Source organism: Oreochromis aureus, linkage group 17 (assembly GCF_013358895.1).
Source record: "Oreochromis aureus strain Israel breed Guangdong linkage group 17, ZZ_aureus, whole genome shotgun sequence".
In the NCBI taxonomy this organism is placed as follows: domain Eukaryota; kingdom Metazoa; phylum Chordata; class Actinopteri; order Cichliformes; family Cichlidae; genus Oreochromis; species Oreochromis aureus.
The window spans coordinates 6864460-6885687 of NC_052958.1; the positions used below are offsets into that span (position 1 = coordinate 6864460).

The window sequence follows — 21228 nt, forward strand, 5'->3', positions numbered from 1 at the left end:
AATATACAAAGTTAGCCTTTCAGCGTAAACATGCTTCTGAGTGTAATAGTTATATTTCTATCCATCCAGCTCTTGTAAAGCATCAGGTTTCTCTTGTCAGGTATGTATCTATTGATCCCAGTGATATCTTTTAGGTGGTGAAGTTTAGATTGCAACACCACAGTCACGTTTCAAGATAAAGCCTGTACCAGCCCTGTTAAAAAAAAAAGTCTGAGACTATGCTATGTGTCATATAATACTATCACTGTTTTATTACATTGTTTCAGCCAGTTTTAAAATCTATTACCTTTAACTCCCTGCAGGTTCCTTCCACGGAACGTGCATGTTAGGGTGTTTTTACATGCCCTAACATTCATGTGTTTTTTTTAATAGTTCTTTTACTTTAGTTCGATTTATAGTTGTTTTTTTCCCAGTGGTTTGATTTCTTTTCACACAGAAAAAAAGCCAAGGGAATTCCAAGTGAACCAAAATGCGCAATTTCAAACCTTGTGAAGATGTTCAGCCTGTTTTGGCCACATGTGTCTGGTGAAGCAACAAAAGTAAATGGAGTAATGATGGTGCTGTGTTCTGGAGTACTGGAGAACATGGAAAATTTACATTCATTTCACAGCCAGTTACTAGACCGTAATGACCTTTGCACATCTATGGTACCCTGCCGCATCCCAGAGTGCAAAGCAAACAAGGCTATGGAAAGGTGTTTAGCTCAAACCTGCATTGTTCACGAGGTAGTTGAGTTGCTTCACATTCACGCTACAAATAAACCATGGCGCAGTTCATTTGGAGCCCCCACCCCATACAAGTGTTTCTTGTCGTACAAGTGTTTTCTTTTTACTTTATACTTGAATACCTCCCACTTGTCTATATATGATGTAATTTTAGTGATGTTCAGGGACCCCTTCAGTGTGGCTCTTATGTTCTAGAAATTAGTTACATCCATCAATAGACTTGTAACACGCAGATGTTTTTTTTTTCATCTGCAGTCTAAATTCATTTCAATCATCACTGTCATCACTATTTCCTGCCTTCCTTCCTTTTATTTCTATGTTCGTTTTTATTGTGTCAGTGAGCACTGGTGGTATTTTTGCATCCCTTTTGCTTCTTTTATCTTTCTGACACCTATTCTGACACATCATTTGTTCCCTTAACTTAAAAAATATTATTGTTCTTTCCTGTTGTACTCTCCCGTTTCCTATTACTGCAGAGCCTCTTCACATGGGCAGAAAATTTACTGTTTTATTGCTTATCAGTGACATAATATAGAAGTCATCCAAGGGGCCTGTTAGCCAGCCAACGGCCCTCACTCGCAAAGGTTATTCAAGGATTTGCAAACACATACACGGACTATTTTTAAACTGTTTAGCACAATGAGTTATTCAAGTCTGACACAAGTAATGCTTTCCCTCCTTCGGTAAGAGATGGAGACAGAGGTTTATGAGCTCCTCTGGTCAGTAATGCGGTAACAAGGGAATCATTTCCAGTGTGAATGCATCTTTAAAGGATCCATTAGACTGCTATCATCCTCACGAAGAGTGGCACACACCGAAAGAGAAAAGAAACGACCAATTTGTGTACCTTTTTTTGTACTATTGCGTAGACATTCAATGGCATATCAGTGCAGAAGCTCAGCGATTCCCAGATTATGTACAGGAAGATGCTGTAACAGCTTGAAAAGATGAGACTTTCCATGGAAAACAGAAACAAACCTCCATGTTTACTTTCTCCACTCGTGTAGCAGCACTGATACACAGGTTTTGTTTCAGTGGTGAGACCTGTCATTCAGCAAAATACTGCATCCCATCTGATGCGCTCACAGTGAAGATATGAATCGTGCTGTGGTGATGTCACAGATAGCTCTCGACACAACCAGTGTGGCGACCACAAAACCTCCTTAAGGCCTCGATTATACTCTGTGGCGGACAGAGAGAGCTGGAGACCCGACAGGCAAGCAGTCATTCCTGTTATACTCCTTTGAAGTCTGACACCTGGGGTGCATGTGCAATTGGTGCAATTTACTTCATTCAGACCCTACTCCAACCCAGAAAGTATCATCCTGGCCTAAGCCTGCCTTCTGCTTGTACCAGCCCAGCAGCAGCATCCAGTGCTGCAGTGCCAAGAAGTGAAGGTCTTTAAATTACGACTTGACCCTGCCTTGAAAAGCATTCACAGCAATCACATTGACTCCTATGCTAAACTGCCTTACTTTAAGGCAAAAATATTGTACCATTGAAGAAAAGGCCCTCCATTTCCTGTTAATTCTACCCTGAGTGTCTGGTTTATGCATATGTATTTCTTCCATTTGTACAAGAAATAACTGTTATCCAGTGTGCAAAGTTAGGTGGAGAGGTAGATCTACAAGTTAAAACAATACATTTCATAGTAACTGCCTTTCCTTCATGCATCCAGAAAGTGCCAGGTTACGGTTACGTTTCACGTTTCTGGAGAAGGTTGCCACTGAAAAGTATCTGTCACATGAATACTTACATGAGGGGACCGAGTGTCCCCTCAGCCAAGCATCTTTGTCACATGAATGGAAAGATACAGTGTTTCTGTGTTTTTTAATGATTCATTATTTTAGGTCTCATTTATTGTAGCACTAGTCAGTCAGGGTTGTGGCCCACTTCCCTAATGCCCTACTAATCTGTGTGTGAGATGGCCTTTTTATACACTGTAATATTTGAGGACTCAGCAGCAGACAATGAGTCCTCAGCAGCATGATCCCTCACTGTTTTGTCAGCTCTGTGACCTGTATTTACAGTCAGCTTATTGTTCCACATTTAATTCCTAATCCTCTTCTTGTTGTCTACAGTCCTGTGTGTGTGTTTTGGTGTGCCCGCCCCCTTTTCCCATTCTTAATCCTGTGCTTTATTTTCCAATTGCATATGCAGTCATTAAGCCCATTGTAACGGCTCCACGGTCAGTGCCCATTGAATATATTAGCACTCTTAGTAAAACAACAGTCATCATAGTACAATGTGACTTGGTCAGAAGACTGGAAACTGTCATGGTGAGCCTTGTGATTGCAAAAAAGAGAAGAATACAGCCTTTTTTATTATAATGTTGCTGATTGATTCAGTGCACAAACAAGGGAAACAACAGAGAGTCCACTAGAAACCCTACAATACACCTCCTTCACATCGGGTAACATCGGGTAATATCCTTATTCGGTAACATTGACAATAATACTGACTTTCACTAAGCCACAGAATCACATTAAATTACCAATTTAATACTGTTAGTCACATTATTCCCCGTGCTGACATATAGCATATGTAGGAAGGTGTCACAATACACACTGAGGCTAGGCTCATGTTCCTTTGTGCCTTCATTATTTTAAGTACTGCTTTAACTACCAAATATTGTGCCATGCAGAACTTAAAATGCAGTATGGTTTCATTCCGGATGAGATTGAGGTTTCAGAAAGGTGCGTGTCTAGAGATAATTTTCCAGCGTTGAAGTTTTGGTGCTAAAGACGCTCTGTGGAAAACACCAAAAGAACGTACGGCACGTACCGTACGCCAGTCTCGTTTGAGCAGGAAGCGTCTGTATTGAAGGGGGATGCTCTCATAGAGATAAGGAGGACAGAAAAACTGGTGAGAGGAAGTTGTTGGTTCACAGGTGCAGTGCGGGGGTTTCCACATCCTTCTACCCTTCAGCTCCGGAAGCAAGCACTGAGAAGAGGCTTACCACAGACAGGAGATTGTTTACATCAGTCATTATTTCCTGGCATACCACAACAAAATGCAGGCAAGGAGAAAAAGAGACACTTAATTGCACAAGAAGTGGAGGAATGGCAGCGAATTACGGGAAGTTGGTCTGCGTGTTACGTCACTGACATAAGGCTTCACAGCTGCCTGCTTACAGCCTTGCATTTGTTTGCATTTATGTCCACAAGCTAGAAGCTAACCTCCAGACACCTCGTTTGTAGAGTATATAAGGAAACTACCCCCCTGTGCAATACCAGATGATAGTCAAGCATTTTTATTATTATTTTTGTTTTTGGGAAACAAAATTTGACTATAATTATCGTAGCATACACATTTATATATATGTCTGTATGTACCCTGTATGTCTGCTCCTTAACGGGGGGAGCAGTCTGAATGAATCTTTAGACAAACATCGTCACACATATAACAATTAAAAGTCTATGTAACATTAGCAACATCTGTGTGAAAGAGGATTTGGGCCTGCTTGAGAAATAATCAGTGGTTTACTGAAAGTTGTTTTGAAAATGGATCTAAATCTAAATTGTCTAAATTTAATTGTTCAGTTCAGCAGTACGATGGCACAGTCTACAATCATTTGACTTTTAAACGTTTTTCCTACGGGGCATATACGCTTTTATGTGCTGACAAGTGCATATGCAAATGTGTACACACAAACGTTCATGCAACAGATAAGGATCTGCACCAACATACAAGCCATGTTTAGCAGTAAAGATACCTGTAGGCCCCAACTGTGCATATGTTATATAAAGTTAAAAAATAATAATAACAAGCCGGCTCCAGTAAGGACGGGCTGGTGAATTACAGGTAATATGGTGGCGGTGAAAAGTTAATGTGTTTAGAGAACAAAGCTACATATTTTGGAAGATAATTGTAGGTACTTTTTAGTGCACATCAAAATTACACACCCACATACAGTGACTGTGAAGCTGTTCAGTGATAAGCTAAAATTTTTGAGAATACTTCTTTACTGTCTTGGTGTGAGGTTGATGAGAAGCTCACTTATCTGTACCAACTGACTACTAACTAAAGTTACTTCCTTGTTAGCTTAGCTTAGCATAAAGACTTCAAAAATAAATATAACAAACTTTGCTTGTTAATTAACATAATAATATTTTTTAGGTTAGCTAAGTCATTAGAATCTGTTAATTAAAGCACAACTTAAATGATTTCACTAAATGATTTGATTTTGAAACCAGGTTACTTACTTGCTAAGGACTAGCCTATGACCATAACACAGATAATTGTCCTTTTTGAAATATAGTGTGACCAATTGTTACAAAATAGAATAAATGTTTTATTCACTTTAAACCAAAATGAGCTACTTAGCCCATACACTCAGCAGGAAAGTGGTCGAGACAGAAAGCCATTTTAGACTAATAGTCTACTGGAAGTTAATGCTAAAAACTTCTTGGATGGGTTGTACGACACAGGAAGTTAAAATATCCTTTTAAAATGACCCAAAAGAGTCCAGTAGCACAGAGAGTAAAAGGGTCCAGTTTACTGACAGGTGAATGAGGCCGAGCCCACTCGGTGAGATCCACCTGTCAGACCTGCCACGCCTCTAACGCAATTATTCCAAGTGAATGTGAAAAAAAAATCACCTCATTCAGAGTGCTTATGGAGGGGGGGGGCTATCCACAGAAACCCAAACAGATTTTCTACCAAGTTTTAAACACTTGTTTTAATGCTGTAAAGCTTAACAGTTTATCATTGGAGCCTACAAAGGCTTAAGTGACACTTTCAAACTGCAGTGCAGTTTTTACAACTTTGTTTATGACTGTAATTCCCTTAGTATTCAGCCCTGCTATATTTAGCATCTAAAATTCTTCATTTGCCTGGTTTTCACCTTAACTTGCATGTTTTTGTGCTGCAAACCATAAAATCTGTTCTTAGCAGGATGTTAATATTGAATGGTGACACACCTTCAAAGACAAAGGCGGAGTTTAAATCAAATCAGGACATTAGTGCTGTAAAAAAAAAAGGAAAGAAAAAAACTAGTGTAAAATATGTGAGGAGTTTCCATGGGAGTGTACACCCACTTGTGGAGGCCGCAGGTGGGGTTGTCACAGAGGGTGGAGGAGTCAGTCATATACTATTTTCATATATGTGCTATGTTGAAAGAGCGACTGTGAGAGAGTTTGCTTTGGGTCTGGAGAGACCGAGGGTTCAGGGTGGCAGCTAGTTAGAGCTGCTCACTGGGGGGATACTTGGTCGTCACGGTGAATGGCTGTCATACCACTACAGCCATTCACGTAGCCAAGATGAAATTTGCCCAAAGAGACCCTGACTTTGTTTGTTTTGGGGGCTCCTCGAGGGGCTAGCGTTGGGGGGAAAAGATACAGACAGGAGACTCTAAGATTAATTTTTTCAGACTTGCGGTGGCTCATGCACCATTTCCTGAGTGTGCACTCAGCGTGTTCCCACTTTGCATTTTATCTGTACACTTAAAGTACTTCTTGTTCTTTCAAGAACAGCCTGTTCTCTGAGGCGGTGCTCTCTGAAATATTGTTTCTGCAGAGTGTATTTGTGGGCGTGGGGAGAGGGAGGAGGAAGGACAAGGCTGAGGGGCGGGGCGAGGCTGCTGTAAATCGATCCTTTGTTTTCATCTCTGCCTGTGTGTGTGTGTGTGTGTGTGTGTGTGTGTGTGTGTGTGTGTGTGTATGAGGAACTTGTTTTGGTCTTACTGAGGTTAATTCAATGTCAAAACTAGAGCAAAAGTCACTGCAAGGCGATATGAAACATTAAGTAAAAGCAAAGCAAAAATAGAATTATTGCAAATGCATATAGGCTTAATGTGACTGCATGGTGAATAACTGCATGGAATATACTAAGAAACTTAAGTGAAGCTATATTTTATGTGCCATTCATAAGTCCAGAAGGGCTGTCTGCTTCTCCTCTCTGCAGCTGAGCTAAAAAAAGGTGCTTCAGCTGTTGTGCTTTTACCCTTATCTACATCTGGTGAACATCTGGTTTCCATCTGACTGTGCTCGTGTGGAACTGGGTTGTGCGTGAGTGTGAAAATAGTGCAAAAAAGAGAGAGAGAAAGGGAAGAGGAGAGGGTATGGAATAAGTTCGTGAGCTTCGATAAAGTGTGCGTGACGGGCTGGCTGAGAGGACGAATGAGTTGGGGGGGCAGGGTGTGAGCTAATGACTTGCTGAAAAAAGAGAAAGGTTGTGTGTGTGTGTGTGTGTGTGTGTGTGTGTGTGTGTGTGTGTGTGTGTGTGTGTGTGTGTGCGTGTTAACCTTGCCTGCAACCAATAATCTCAATGCTGCCGTGACAAATTAGGCACAAATCTTTGCTGATGTGATTAATCTCATTGTTTCACAGAAAGATTTTTTTTATTACACCGGAGACAATCACACCAGAAATCTGCATGGAAGAGTGAGCTGGCATCTTTATCTCTTCAATGGAAACCTGTTGAGTCCCGTTTTTTATGGCTCAGTTTAAAGCGAAGTATTATACCATGACTGGGGGAAAACAGGAGGGGCAAAAAAGTTATAAAATTAAGTATGAAAAGCACCATCAAACCTATGTGTGAGTCGGATTCTATGATGATATGATGATTAATCTTTAAGATGTCCATCTCTGGGGGAAAAAAAGAAAAGGCCTCTGGGTTTTAAGGGGGCAGCAGGAGTCTGTATTAAAAACCCTCGATTTGGGGCCACAGGGTATTCATGGTAAGCAGGCCAGCTGGGTTGCTTAGGAACAACCTGTAAAGCCTGTATGAACCTTTCAGCACATATATTGTATTAGAGAGAGTAAATGATAAGATGTGTTCCACCTTTTGTTGATCAATATCTCTTAATATGAGATTTTAAAAAGTCATTCTAGGCTTGGAAATGTGATTTTTAAAATGATTTTCATCCTTTGTGTCTCTTTATATTGTAATACACTGTTTATCTTGAAGTTTTGTAGTCTAAAGCTGTATCTATACTGCAAGCACTTTGCTCATCGTTCATCACTTTGAAGCTGACGGATGGCTTCTTGCAGAAGTTCCAGACTTCAGTTGTGTTGGGTACCCTCAAATCTTTTTACTACCAGGTCGTATGTCAATCACTGAAATCCTTCGCGCTCACTGGTTGTCACACAAATGTTTGACTTGAAATAATATTTTAATGCTAAAATAATTTTAAAAAATATAAAAAAGCATATTATTATTTTTTAATAAGAATCCAAATCTGTTACTTCCCTGAACAGACAAATGTGGTTTAGGTTGAATATAATGCCTGATTAATTTCTGAAAAAAGTCCAGTTTTTCAGTTTGTAGTTTTAAACAAGTTTTTAAACAGCTTTCTGAAGTACTTGTGTTTTCTTGTTTTTATGGTGTAATAAATCTCTTAATCACCACTAGTCCTGGGTTGGAACCTCCTTGTGTTTTTAGAACCTTAATTCTTTGTAGCAAAGGTTCTTTGCTACAGTGCAGGACAGATCCATGCTTTCACGTTTAGGTTGACGTCTCCATTTGTGCTGCAACAGACGCTGGGGTTACCATCTTCTGTTGTCCAACTGGTGAGGTTAAGAAAGTTGTAGTCTCAGTTTCTTTTGTCTTCTGCTGCTGTAGCTTGCTTTGAGTTTTTCCTGACAACACACATGTTCGAGTTAATCTCTCTATCCTAGTCTCTTGAACCAGTCTAACTATTATCTGCTGACCTCTGGCACTAACAAGGCATTTTAACACACAAAACAGGCACTCATTGAATATTTTCACATTTTGTGTTGCTTTTTAGATCTCTTATAAACCCCAGAGATAGTTGTATGGAAAAATCCTAGCAGATCAGCAGTTTCTGAAATAATCAGACCAGATTGTCTGGCACCAACAACCATTTTACATTCAAAGTCACTTTAATCACTTTTCCTTGAACTTCAGCTGGCCGTCTTAACCATTAAATGCATTAAGTTCCTGCCTTGTAATTAGTCGACGACATACACTGTGAGCATTTTCACAGGTGTACCTAACATAGTCGCCAGTAAGTGTAATGTAAATGAATACTTGTAAATAAATACTTTATCTTAGAGTAATATTGTAAAGGGGAAATGATGGTGCTATTTTTTACCTTTCTGGCAAAGTATTATACAAACCCATTAATAACTTCACCATTTGCTGCTCTGCTACATTATACTGCACAAACTCCAGATAATATTGCAAACAAACTGAACAAACAGTGTGATGTGATGATCTAAATATCCATAAAGCATCTTTTTCTACATGAAGTTCTGACACAGAAAAGTCCCTAAGGCCTCAAACACCCTCCTTAAAATAAACTGCCCTCGATGTGTGTTTATGATAAAGAAAGTACTGTATGTGCACAATTCAGGCGCCAATTACAGTGTGTGTATGTGTGTGTGTGAATCGGGGGGAATGAGGCTTGTGGTGTAAAGTACATCGATTGAGCAACAGCATTTGAGATATGCTGTTAAAAAAAGTGTAGTTTGACACATTTGGTGTCTTTGACAGCTTTAATTCTTGACTTTCATTTAAAGTTTCGTGGGCCTGAACAATGTTGGATCTACTTAGTTCCAAGAGTAAAGGTAATGACACTATCTAGTCTCTAATAAAAAAGAAGCTCGATGTCTGAGAAAAAGTGCCTGTCGTAGGCGTGCTATCCCATAGCTAAACTAAATCCATGAGGCCTTAATAGGTCAGATTACAGCCAATATATTGTACATGTATAAGCACACTTCCTGCAACTCATCTCGCAATATTATTTTTGGCATGAACACATCATATTCAGGATTGAGTTTCATCTCAAACCACTTGTTTGTTCCATTCCTATCCATTGCTTAGATTTGGTTCTTAGGACAAGGAGGAGCCAGTCTGTAATGAGCTCCCTTGAGAGACTGCAAAGACATGTCGTTTTTTTCATCACTGGTTTTAAGTGTGTGTGTGTTGAGGGGGGTTGGAGGGAAAATATGTTTAAGATTCCACAAAACTATGATCTGGAACAGTGAGCCCAGAGTGGCCCGCACTGGATATTGGGCTGCAGAGGCGAAGGGAGCGTCCAGCTTCCTTGGCAGGGAATAATGTCTCCATTCTGCTTGACAGTGACTCTTCATGACTGTTTCACATCGCTATAAAGAGGGGCTGTGGCCTGTCCATTTAGTCCATGTCAGCTGCTTCTTCTTCTTTTTTTGTTGAAAACAGTTCTATAAGTATTCATGAAAAACAGGAGTGACAGCGAGGGAGCAAATATGTGTGTGAGAAAGTGTGTATGTGAGAGAGCAAGACAGGAAGCAGCCAGGGGCCCACTCTCAGCCACAAAGTAGTAGTAGTGACTAAAAAGACTCACTTTAAGAGGAAGTGAGTTACTGTTGTGTTTGTGTGTTTGGGTATAAAATTGTCTGTGTGTGCTAGAAACTTCAGACTAAATATGAATAACCTACTAACATGTATGCACATATTGGAGCTTGTGTGAATAAATTTGCACCGTTTATGTGATAAATGTGGTGAATTTCCTCCTCAGGGGAGCCCACGGTGGAAACCTTCGTGATCGTATGTTGTCTTACTTATGACCATATTTGCTGTGTACAAGAAAACAGGCCATCTGTTGCTCAGGATATCATGAGCTCATGAAGCTTTAGGCTTCATTTTGGCAAGACTCACAGGTCTTATGATGGAACACACAATCCTCCCTCTGTAATGTTACTTTTCTATATAAAGGAATATAAATAAATGTAATATTTATATATAAATATTTTGAAATTGCTTTTCTGGGTCCCTGTCTGGTCCTCTTTTCTGTCTGAATTTGCATCGTTTAGGAGAAGAAAAGTGGTTCAGTCAGTTTTTCATAGCTATAGTTTGAACATGTTGTTCCTCGTGAAAGAAAACATCCCCATTAAAAAAATGGGGGTGAAGAAAGGTTGAAAATAGCTGACATACTTTTGAGGAAGTCTCTCAATTGGCACTTAATTGTGTTGCTCCATCTGGTGTTTTGTTGAAGCTACTGCGGCACAGTCTTATGAGCGTATAATACAAAATGTCAGCTTTTAACAGTTTGTACTCTTCAGCAGGCAGTTTGGACTTATAGCTCCCTCTACTGTTCATAACCTTTATCACACTTTAAGTAGGCGGTGGGGACAAAGAGAAAAGGAATGGAGAATATTAGATAGCATTTTTCCAATTTTCTTTTGTCCAATTTTGTCCCAGTTTTCTGTTTTTAACCTGACAGGAGTATGCTCTTCTATTGCTGTAAACCACACACAGATGCAGAGATGCACTTCTACATAACCTGTTGTAAGGAATGGTTATTTGAGTTACTTTTTTCCTGTCAGCTTGAAGCAGTCTGGCAGTTTTCCTGTGACCTCTGACACCAAAAACGTATTTTCCATTTTCTGAAATACTCACTTAAGTGACCTCTCATCTCCATTCTGTTTGTTCAAGTCATGTAATAAATTGAGTTGCTGTCATGTGATTGCACTAATGAGCAATTGAAGGGGTATGAAGTCTCAGGTGAGTATATATATTGTATATGACAAGTTGAACAATTCTACTGTATTGCTAAAATTAAATACCAGTGCATTACTTTGCATTTGACCCAAATTCCTACTTTAAGTGCATTTAAGCTGGCATGGCTCAGATTAATGTGTTATCTGTTATGACCCAGGTCATGATACTCTGTGGTACTATTTACTGTACAGTGCTGTGATAATGTAGTGGGTGGGACCAATGGGTGGGCACTGTACTGACAGGGAGGTCCATCAACATGTGTGTTGTCAGGAAAAACAGGCTTAACCGCGCCCACTGAATAATCAAAGCACAGTATGTACTGAAAGTGATAGGCTCCCAGCAGCCTACAGTAACAGCCTAAAATAGGTTTTATGGTTTGTTGTGTTCTGGGGTTTTTTTGGGTTTTTTTGCAAATTTTGGTCCTCATTTATCAGAGATTGTGAGACCTTACAATTCTAATAATAATTTGATATTGTTTGATTAGCATCAGAGGTCTTGAGCTCAAACTATCCTCTAGCTTCAGTCTCCTGGTAGCTTGTATTACAGGCACGCACCACCACACCTGGCAAGAAGCAGCCTCACTCACAGAGCTTTTAACTATTAATGTCATCACATCAGAGTAGTGTCCATCAATAATGGAAGTAATGGCAAAATGGCAAATAACGACTGATATGAGATTTCCTTAATTAGCAGAAGGACCTGTGTGTGTGTGTGTGTGTGTGTGTGTGTGTGTGTGTGTGTGTGTGTGTGTGTGTGTGTGTGTGTGTGTGTGTGTGTGTGTGTGTGTGTGTGTGTGTGTGTGTGTGTGTGTGTGTGTGTGTGTGTGTGTGTGTGTGTGTGTGATCATTTTGTTTATGCACTGTCAGATAAACAATAAAACATTCAAGAATTTGTAATAATCACATAAACAATAACAAACTCAGGACACTGATGGAAATCAAACTGCAGGAATTCTGTTTGGCTACACAAGCAATTTTACATTCATGAGGCAGACCACAAAGACTGAAGAAAACTGTAAACCGGAGGCTAACTTCTGAGGTTTTTCTCAGTTTTTTACAAATGTCTGTCTGAATTGTGTGACTTTGTGAAAGGTGTGACTTTGTCAGGTCTTCTAGAGTAAGATGAACCTGTCCTCCCATTAACCAGCACAGGTATTATCAACTCTGTAACCTCGGTAACAACAGCATAATATGACATAGGCAGCTGTCTGGAATTTGTCATTTTGCCAAACCTCATGGGCTACTGTGTCAGGATGGCCGAGCGGTCTAAGGCGCTGCGTTCAGGTTGCAGTCTCCTATGGAGGCGTAGGTTCAAATCCCACTTCTGACAGCAAGTTTCTGACCACTGGCCTGTGTTATGAGAAATTCAGATCTCAAATGCATTTTGTTAGAGTAACACTAAGAACAGTTGCACCCTGTTCATCTGAACAAGTCGGTTTCCCGCATTGAAAACACCTGATCACAGAAGTGAGCCCGCTCAGCCGTCTGCGTCTTCCACAGCACCTTTTGGTGATATTGATAATTCCACAGAGCTTCCTGTTTCATCTTAAGCCCTCAATACATGCCGCTGTTACAGATATGATATTATGGTTGGTGCTTAGAACTTTGATCTCATAAAAGCAGATCCCAATGTGTTTTGAAGTGAATTCAAAGTCCAAAGAGCTAACCATTACACCATGCGAGTCTGCCAAAATAATGCCATTAGAAAATTAGCTGGAATGAAATCATAGGATTGTGCCGTTGGCTGGAAAACAAAATGAATCATATTAGCTTTAGTGGTTAACTTGCATTTTAATGGTAAAAAGCCGATCATGTAAATAAAAAAAAGAAGGTCAGCCCTGATTTTCCCAATAATGCTCAAATAACAATAAAGTTGCTCCAGTGATTTCAAATTTGCAGATTTGTGTAAAAGAAAGTGATTCTTCCAGTATGTGATAGTGCCTTTAATAAATAGTTAGCACAGTGACTATATGACTTCAGTGAATATACTAGTGACACAAAATTTATGATTCACTTTGTTGTACAGCAACTGTAGCATAGTGTCAATTACTACAAACCCCTCCCAAAGTGGAGTTAAACCTGACACAACACCAGCATCTTTACTTAAACAGTGTCATACAAGGTACTTGCTGTCAGAAGAACCCACGCCTCCAGGGGAGACTGCGACCTGAACGCAGCGCCTTAGACCACTCGGCCACCCTGACACATCTGTAGTCAGGGTTTCGTGAAGTTAAAAATTCAGGACAGCTGCCTATGCCATCTAAAATGTGCGGATCATGCTGTTGTTACAGAGGTTAAAGAATTGATAATACCTGTGGTGGTTAACAGGAGGACACGTTCATCTTACAGCAAACAGCAGAGAGATAAATGACACTTGACTCACAAACTCAGAGCTCACTAACTTTAGAACTCTGGTCCCTGGACTCAGAATCCAAAGCGCTAACCATGACATCACTAGGAGTTAGCATTTAGTCTAACTTGTCCCTGGGGAAAGATTTCCTCCGTTCTTTAATAGACATTACAGATTTACAGCAGGGTGGGAAATAGCATGACCTGATTGGAACGGCCAGCAGGAGTATTTAGGGTGGAGGATGTAATTGCAGGTGGAGGTGGTGCTCAACACGAAGAGCTGGACAACCGGGTTGATGAGGCTGCTGTGTGATACAGAGACAGGTGTAATAATGGAGTAAGTAGTGTAAAAAGACTGGGTCTCACTGTGTTGCTCAGGCTACAACGCAGGATTTATCCAAAGCTCAACCCCACTACTGAGCGAGAAGGGGATTTGAACTGCTCCGTGTCCAACCTGGGGCAGTGCACGCCTCTTTAGACGACCTGGTCGTCTCGGGCTCCCCCAGGAGCACCATATCAATATCGAACTTAGTGCGGACACCCGACCAGCATAGCCCACTGTATCTCAGAGGCTCTGAGCTCAAACGATCCTCCAGCCTTCTGCTACCTTGAATTACAGGCATGCACCACCGCACCTGGAAGAAACATCCTCACTTACAGAGCTTTTAACTTTCACTGTCATGTCACGTCATCCCATCTGACTAGTGCCCATCATCAGCCAAGATGCAATGCAGTAAAAATCTGGTCATTTCAAAAGAAAGGAAGTCAGCACTGATTTGATGGAATAATGCACAGTTATTTATGTTCCTGTTAATGCTAGAGGAGATGTGGAGCTCTGAGTCAGCCTAGCGCACTATACTCTGCACTCAGCTCTCCTCCACACAGTCTCATTTATAAGGTGCTTCACAATCCCAAACATTACAGCTGACAGCTGGATTTTGCCATTTAACAAAATCCAATTAATTTAACTAACATAAAACTCACTGCAGCAGCCAGGGGGCAGCACAAAAGTGAAACAGATTTGTAGGTTTAGTCTAGTGTTATTGGTTCTGTTTCTACTTAGCCAACATAAACTAATGTAAGTCTATCAGCAGCAAGCATGAAGATGGTGCTAAATATGTTCTTAAAATTCCCACTTTTATCTCTTATTTCTTAAATCCAGCTTCACAGACAGTGTTACATCTGTGTCAGTTTTTGAGAGTTTTTGAGAGGGATCCATGATGTAAATTAGCCTTTACGCATGTAGTGTTTCATGTCCACTTTAAAAGGGAGCACTTTTGTCCATAGCGTAGCTGCACAAGCTAATGAATGACCTCTCTTTTGAACACAAAACAGCCTCACACAAAACAGGAGGGGTACTTCCAAAGTTTGGTTTTGTCCGTTCATTGATGGTAGTTTTGTGCCTGATGCAAAACGTTAGTATAACAGATATTTAACACATTGTTGTAGAGGTTAATCGTAGAACCAGTCTGAGGGGGCACAGTAGGGGATTTTATTTTCTATAGATATATTTTTCCCTCACAAGTTGCACTAAAATCTCTCCAACAGGGCTGCTGTTGGATCCATAACAGCCACTTTAGCCTGAGGCCCTAATGAATAACATGTGTTGCTGATTTTCTGTGTTGCCATCGACTAACTGAACAGTAATGATGTTAGTGTCAATAAACTGAGCCTACTGAAGTCTCTATCTCCTGTACTTGCTCTCAAACTCCAAACTATACTCGCCATAGTCAAGTTTGTTTAGCAGCTCCATTCAGTGCTCCACACCTCTGTGCTTGATCTCTCATCCTCAGGTTATGTCACATTCCAGGCAACATGTTGGGACAGAAAGCGCACCTGAAACTAACAAGAAAGTGATTTTATGCCCTCCCTTTGGACCTAGCTGCAGATTAGCATGATTTTCCTTGAGATGAGGGACGACTTCTGCGTTTCTTCTTGGAAAATTCAGAGTGTTTGTGAAACACAGCCTTGTTTTCCTCCTCTGGCCTTCTACTGTAAATTTAGGATAAACAAGCTCTCCTCCCCCTGCTGTGATGACACTGATGGAAACACATCAGGAGCTGATAAGTGTGTAACCACACCTGTATCCTCCCCTCAAATCTCCCATCCGCAGCTTCATTTTCATACTTCCTGCTGGGTGCTTTTTCACCTTTTGTTGTCTTTTCTCTCATATTCGGTCCCGCAGTGCCAGTCTCACCGCCTCTCCAACCCAGTTCTCCCTCTCTTTGTCACTGGTTGTCGATCAACCAGTCAGTGACATGTGGAATTTTTCATCACCTCGCCCCGGGGGCACCATGCTGCCGTGCCTGTGTATCGTGCTGCTTTTTTTTTCCAGTCCTGCCTTTTCTCTCTCTCTCTCTCTCTCTCACTCATGCACACTCATTCTCTCCCCGCAGTATTATTCTGAGTCAGCCAGTGGCAAGCTATGGTTTGTTGTTTGCGGTCAACCCAGCTGTATGGGGTAGTAGTAGCTGTCAGTGACTGATCAGCTCTCCATGGCCTATCGTCCCTCCAGCTCTGGCTCCTACACTGTGGTTATCATCCCGCTCAAGACCAGCCTGTGCAGCGTGGACGCACTTCGCTTCTACCTATGGGTGAGGATAGAGATGGTATTTGTGTGTGTGTGTCTGTACTTACATCATCTGTTTTGTCTCCCTGTTTTTTTCAGCAGTTTTATGAATGATCAGACTGTTGTATACTAAACATGCTTTTGATGTGTTTATGGCCTCTTCTGTCTCCGGGGAAGTGTCACTAGTTTGATACATTTGGCCCAGCTGCAATAACCTGACTTTTCCCATTTCTCTGGAATGTAACATCCATCATTTCTGTGTTTACTTTGACTCATTTTGGACAAGCGAGTATGCTATTTTTTTATTTTATAGTATTCTTATAAAGAGACAAGTTTATCTAGGCTAAATGGCAGCATATTTCACTAGTAAGCTGAACCGGTACAAGCTACAAGCTACAGGCTACAAGGAACGAGTGCCAAGAAACACAAACAACTAAAGTGCAGGGACATAAATGTCAGAAATCTTATCTGTTGATCAGGACTGAGATTGTTAAACAATTCTTTTCATTAATCTTTGAACAGACAGCGAACAATGCAAAAACAAGTGTAGTCTAACAGACAAAAACGTTTTTAAACCTTTTAGGCAAATTTAAAGAGGTGAAAAACTTCCAATGCACTCTAAAGGAGAAGCAAATTTTACATTTTTAAGTCTTCGTGTCTGCATAAAGCTAATTCAGTGTCACACGAGATATCCTCAGTTCATTCTTTGATTGCAGTGTGAGACAAAGGCAATTTTAATAGTATGCTTAACATGATATCTGCAAATTTTTTGCTGCTGTCTGAGGTTTTATTATGTTTATTCTGTTTTGTGTTAAACTCAACTGGTATATACCATGCGTCTATAGTCCTGCACAACACCCTGACACAATCAATCAAACTATTTCTGCCACTGATTCAGATTCAGCACTTAAAATTCAGCAATTTTAAAGCTGGAGTTTTGCAAAAGAGGATTTTGTGGTTTCTAAGTGCCTCCTTAGATTGCTTGGCGCAGTATTACCCAAGTTACTTGCCAGGCTCAGGCTCAGGGGTCTCTACTCTCACTGTCAGTCAGGTTTTTCGTGTGTCATGCTGTAATAACATCCAACTTTTGGCATCTGTGCAAAAGGGTTGTTTTTTTTGTATGATTTGCCTCAGGCAATCACTGCTTGCAGTACTGAAACAGTGAATTAACAATTCATTAAGGCTTGACTGTTATTGAATTCCAGCACACAGCTAGACTTGCTTCAAAGCACACAAGTGTGTCTCAACACACCATTGGGGAACGGCTTTGTTAATTGAAAAGACATATTTTGGATTCATATAATGATGATGCACCACCCTCTGTTCAGTTGCGATGCTACTCCGCTGCATGTGCTGCAAACAGTGCTGAGATAAATGTTGGAGCTGCTCTGCTGAATAAAATATGTGAAGACAGCATTTCTAAACTATCCTATTATTGCATTATTAACATTTAAGAAAAAAAGGTTTACACTTATGAGCCAAATAATAAGTAACAAACTCCTGCAACCCATGTCAAATGACCTAATTAACAAAACGATTGACTATTGAAATAGTTTGTAGTTAGTTATTACAGCTATAGTCTTGATGGTGTACCCTGCAACACACTACAACCATCAGAAAATCACACCAGGCATCAAAAATAAGATCAGCCTGATATCTGTGCAGTGATATCAGTCACCATTCAACCGATAATTTAAAAGAAAGTGAAGAACAAGAACTATATTTTAAACAGTGCTTCAATTATATTTTTATCCATGAGAGAGAAGTTTAGTAGGTGCTACCAAGGGGCAAACTCCAGAGCTGAAAAAGTGGCAAAAACTGCACTTCCTGTAGCTGCCACTTGAGGCTGGCACCAAAATGAAGTTAATCTTCAGAGACTCATATATTGAAAGGTTGAAATTTAGAGATTAAAAAGCATATTTACTGTCTGGTACAAAATAGGGTTTGGGCCTGTGTGGATGGTTTTCTCTTTTTAATAACTCACCTGCCTGTATAATTGGCTTGTTAGTCTCAGCATTAATTGGCTCAATTAATATATTCCTGCACCCAAACAGTTTGTGAATGCAGCTTTCTGACCAAGCTAGCTAGAGTTAGCTTGATAAATTAGGGCTCCACCCTTTCTTCCATATATGGCAGCTGAGTCCAAAACCATTGGAGGACGTCATGGTGATTACTTTAATCCCTGATACTGTCTGTGGAAGTGCCATGATATGTTGCAGTTGTTCTCTTGTGGTAGGGAAACTGAGGAAACAGAGAAAACTATAGAGCAAATGTGCATGTGCATGTTTTCTCACTAACAGATAACCAGCCCAGTGGTTGGTTTTGCAAATTATGAAAACAGCAGGACTGTATATGCTTTCTCATTTCTTTTTTCTTTTTTTAAATGTAGTCTTTGTTTGTGATAACAGTAAGCCGACTCAATGTGACAAACTTGTAGATAATATTAAACCTGATCTCATTTTTCTCAAGGCTCTCAGAGAGTTGAATGTTTTCATAATGTACATTTTTGGTTAACTATCATAACTGAATCATATGTGGCAAATTGATAACATAAGGTTGACAGCCATAGATTAAGAGGTTATGGTAGCAATATTCAGATTAAGAGCATGTCTCATTAATACTTCTAGCTTTTAAAATTTGTTTTCCATTTGAACAGCAAACTCACTCACTGTGTGTTTTTCAGAGAAGTTGAATTTTCACGTAAATGTGATGCACGTTGTATGTATAAAGTGCGTGTGTTGAGTCATGTTGCGTTCAGTCATTTCTATCTTTGCTGTATTCGGGGTAGCGTGACTCTACAGTCATCCCAGTGACACATTCCCACATGTCAAGCTCGATCTTCACAGCTTCCTGTTGGAGGCTCAGCTAAACCAGTTTTCTGTTAGCAGTAAATCTACTAACGATCAGCAGCCGACCCAGAATAAATTTAGACTGTTAACTTTAAAATAGAGAATAGAGTCAGTTCATCTACTTAAACCACATGAGTTTCTAATGTTATTCTTTTCTGCCTCACTGTCGTTGAGATTACAGTGACTCTAATGTTCTGAAGTCATGAATCTCCACCGCCACATGTCATGTTTCTCTGGGGGTTTTTAACACTGTGTTGAAACACTTTGTTTCAGCCTATTTAAAGAGCCTGTAACCCTGCTGAGCATAGACAAAAGAGCTAAAGGCCACCTGCTGCTCAGTGTTGCCTGGTACACAGTGCATCAGGGCCTCTGGTTTACATGCTTCTATACATGAGACTGAAGGTCAAACATGTTAGCCTAGTACACAGGGACATACCAAAACTGGTTCTATCATATAACTCAGCACAAATCCAAAGTTTTCCATTTCATTTGGCTTCTTTGTGTTTCAGATTAAACGGTTGAAGGATCTGGAGAAGGAGAAGGACGCTCTGTGGTCTGGTCTGGAGATTCTGGAGAAGGCTCGGCTCTGGTATCTCCAGCGGCTGGAGGAGAACAGGGCTTGGCAGGATAGCATCGAGAGCAGAAGTGGGTTTGTCTCCAGAAATGAGGATGGAGCAGAGGTACAGAGAAGGGCCTCTTTGATTTTACTGACATGAGGCTGTCATGTTTAATAACGATGGATGATTACAGTCTTAACTTCCTTCTGACTTCGAAAAGGCTTGTAATTGTAACACTTCGTATGGTGGTATAAAAGCAACATGAATCACAACTGGCTGCCTTATTGTCGAGGATGAAGGATGGAAGTTGCATCACGCCTTACCATAAATTTTAGCATGCACAGCGTCCAAGTTTAGTGGTCAATATCTGAAAATATGTGCAAGAGTTCAGCCTCATTCCTAAACGACAAACATTTCCTGTAATGACATCATTTTAGGCATCTATTTCATTTTCATCTGTTAGTGAGAGCATTCCTCACCAATCATGAAGATGAGACTTATGCTTGGCATCCATTCGGGTGTTTCTAAGCCCACTAACAGTTCTGTGTGCCTGTCCTCAGGCTCGCTCCTGCCTCCTCAGGTCTCGTATCCAGCGGGTGAACGGTTCGCTGGGCTCTGTGATGAGTGAGCCCAACGCCATGACCAGCAGCAACCCCTCTCTGCTTGAAGCAGTGGCAGACAGTGACCTCCGGTGGCACAACTCAGTACTGACTCAGGTAAAGAAACAACCCTCAGGGAGGTGGGAGAAATAAATTTTAATTAAATATTGAAACATCTTCTTTAACAGCTTTTAATATAGTTACATGAATAAGTTTTGCATCAGCGTTCTTATGATTTGTCCCTTTGTGTAACATTGTCATTTTTCCTGTTTAACAGGAGGTGAAGAATAAGAACTGTCAAATATCCTTGTTAGAACAGGAAAAACACGCTCTCCTCAATCAACTCCATGCACTGAAGAACTGCTGACTATAAGCTGACATGTGTATTACACCCCAAACTTACATTTAACTGGATGTCATACAGTTATTTGCATGTAAATATGTATTTAAATTAATAAATGATAGTAAATGATACATTATTTTTTTCTTTGCTTTGTGTGTAGTACAGTGAACCAGCCTGACTGGAAGGTTTTTGAATAACTTGACTGACGTGCTGAATGTGCTGCAGTGACTCAGCGACAGACTTTATTTGTTAATTCCTCATGACTATCATTTAACGTTGACCTCTTTATGCTCTCTGCTGCTGATGACACATTTAGGGTTATGTCAACATCCAAGCATTTCCACGAACTTGTTCCTGCACTATTGGTCTAATTAAAATGTAAAAGCATATTAAATAACAACTACAAGTTCAGAAAAAGATGCACGAGGCTTCATTTGAACCGTAACACCTTCTAGTTTCTGTAAATGTGCTAGCTTGGCACGTGAATAACTCACACTCTAACTGTAAGAGACTCTGTGAATATATTCAGTTGTATGTAGACATACAGTTGAATAATAGATAGACCTGGATCACTGCATTGATTCTTTATGAAATGAAATGTTTCCATGTTTGGAGATACTGTCTGAAATGGACACAACATGACTAAACTGATACCACATGAGCAAATGTATTTTTTTCCTTTACTGAATGCACTGAGTAAGCCCAATAAGTGAGCCTCTGTGTTTAGGACTTCTCCAAAAGACACTTGAAGCAAAGTAATCTCATTATAATAAAGGCTTACAAATTTGAGAG

At 40.3% G+C, this 21228-nt stretch overlaps 1 protein-coding gene and 1 non-coding gene across 2 annotated transcripts; both read left to right on the plus strand.

The window, feature by feature from the left end:
- Positions 1–12417: 12417 nt before the first annotated feature.
- Positions 12418–12500, plus strand: trnal-cag. The gene has a single exon. It is a non-coding gene; the product is annotated as a tRNA-Leu (tRNA).
- A 3251-nt stretch (positions 12501–15751) lies between these two features.
- Positions 15752–20567, plus strand: sapcd1 (suppressor APC domain containing 1). The gene is made up of 4 exons (XM_031750603.2): positions 15752–16113; positions 19447–19617; positions 20055–20210; positions 20371–20567. Exons 1-4 carry the CDS (start codon positions 16015–16017, stop codon positions 20458–20460), a joined length of 516 nt encoding a protein of 171 aa, XP_031606463.1. The 5' UTR covers positions 15752–16014; the 3' UTR covers positions 20461–20567.
- The last annotated feature ends 661 nt before the right edge of the window (positions 20568–21228 follow it).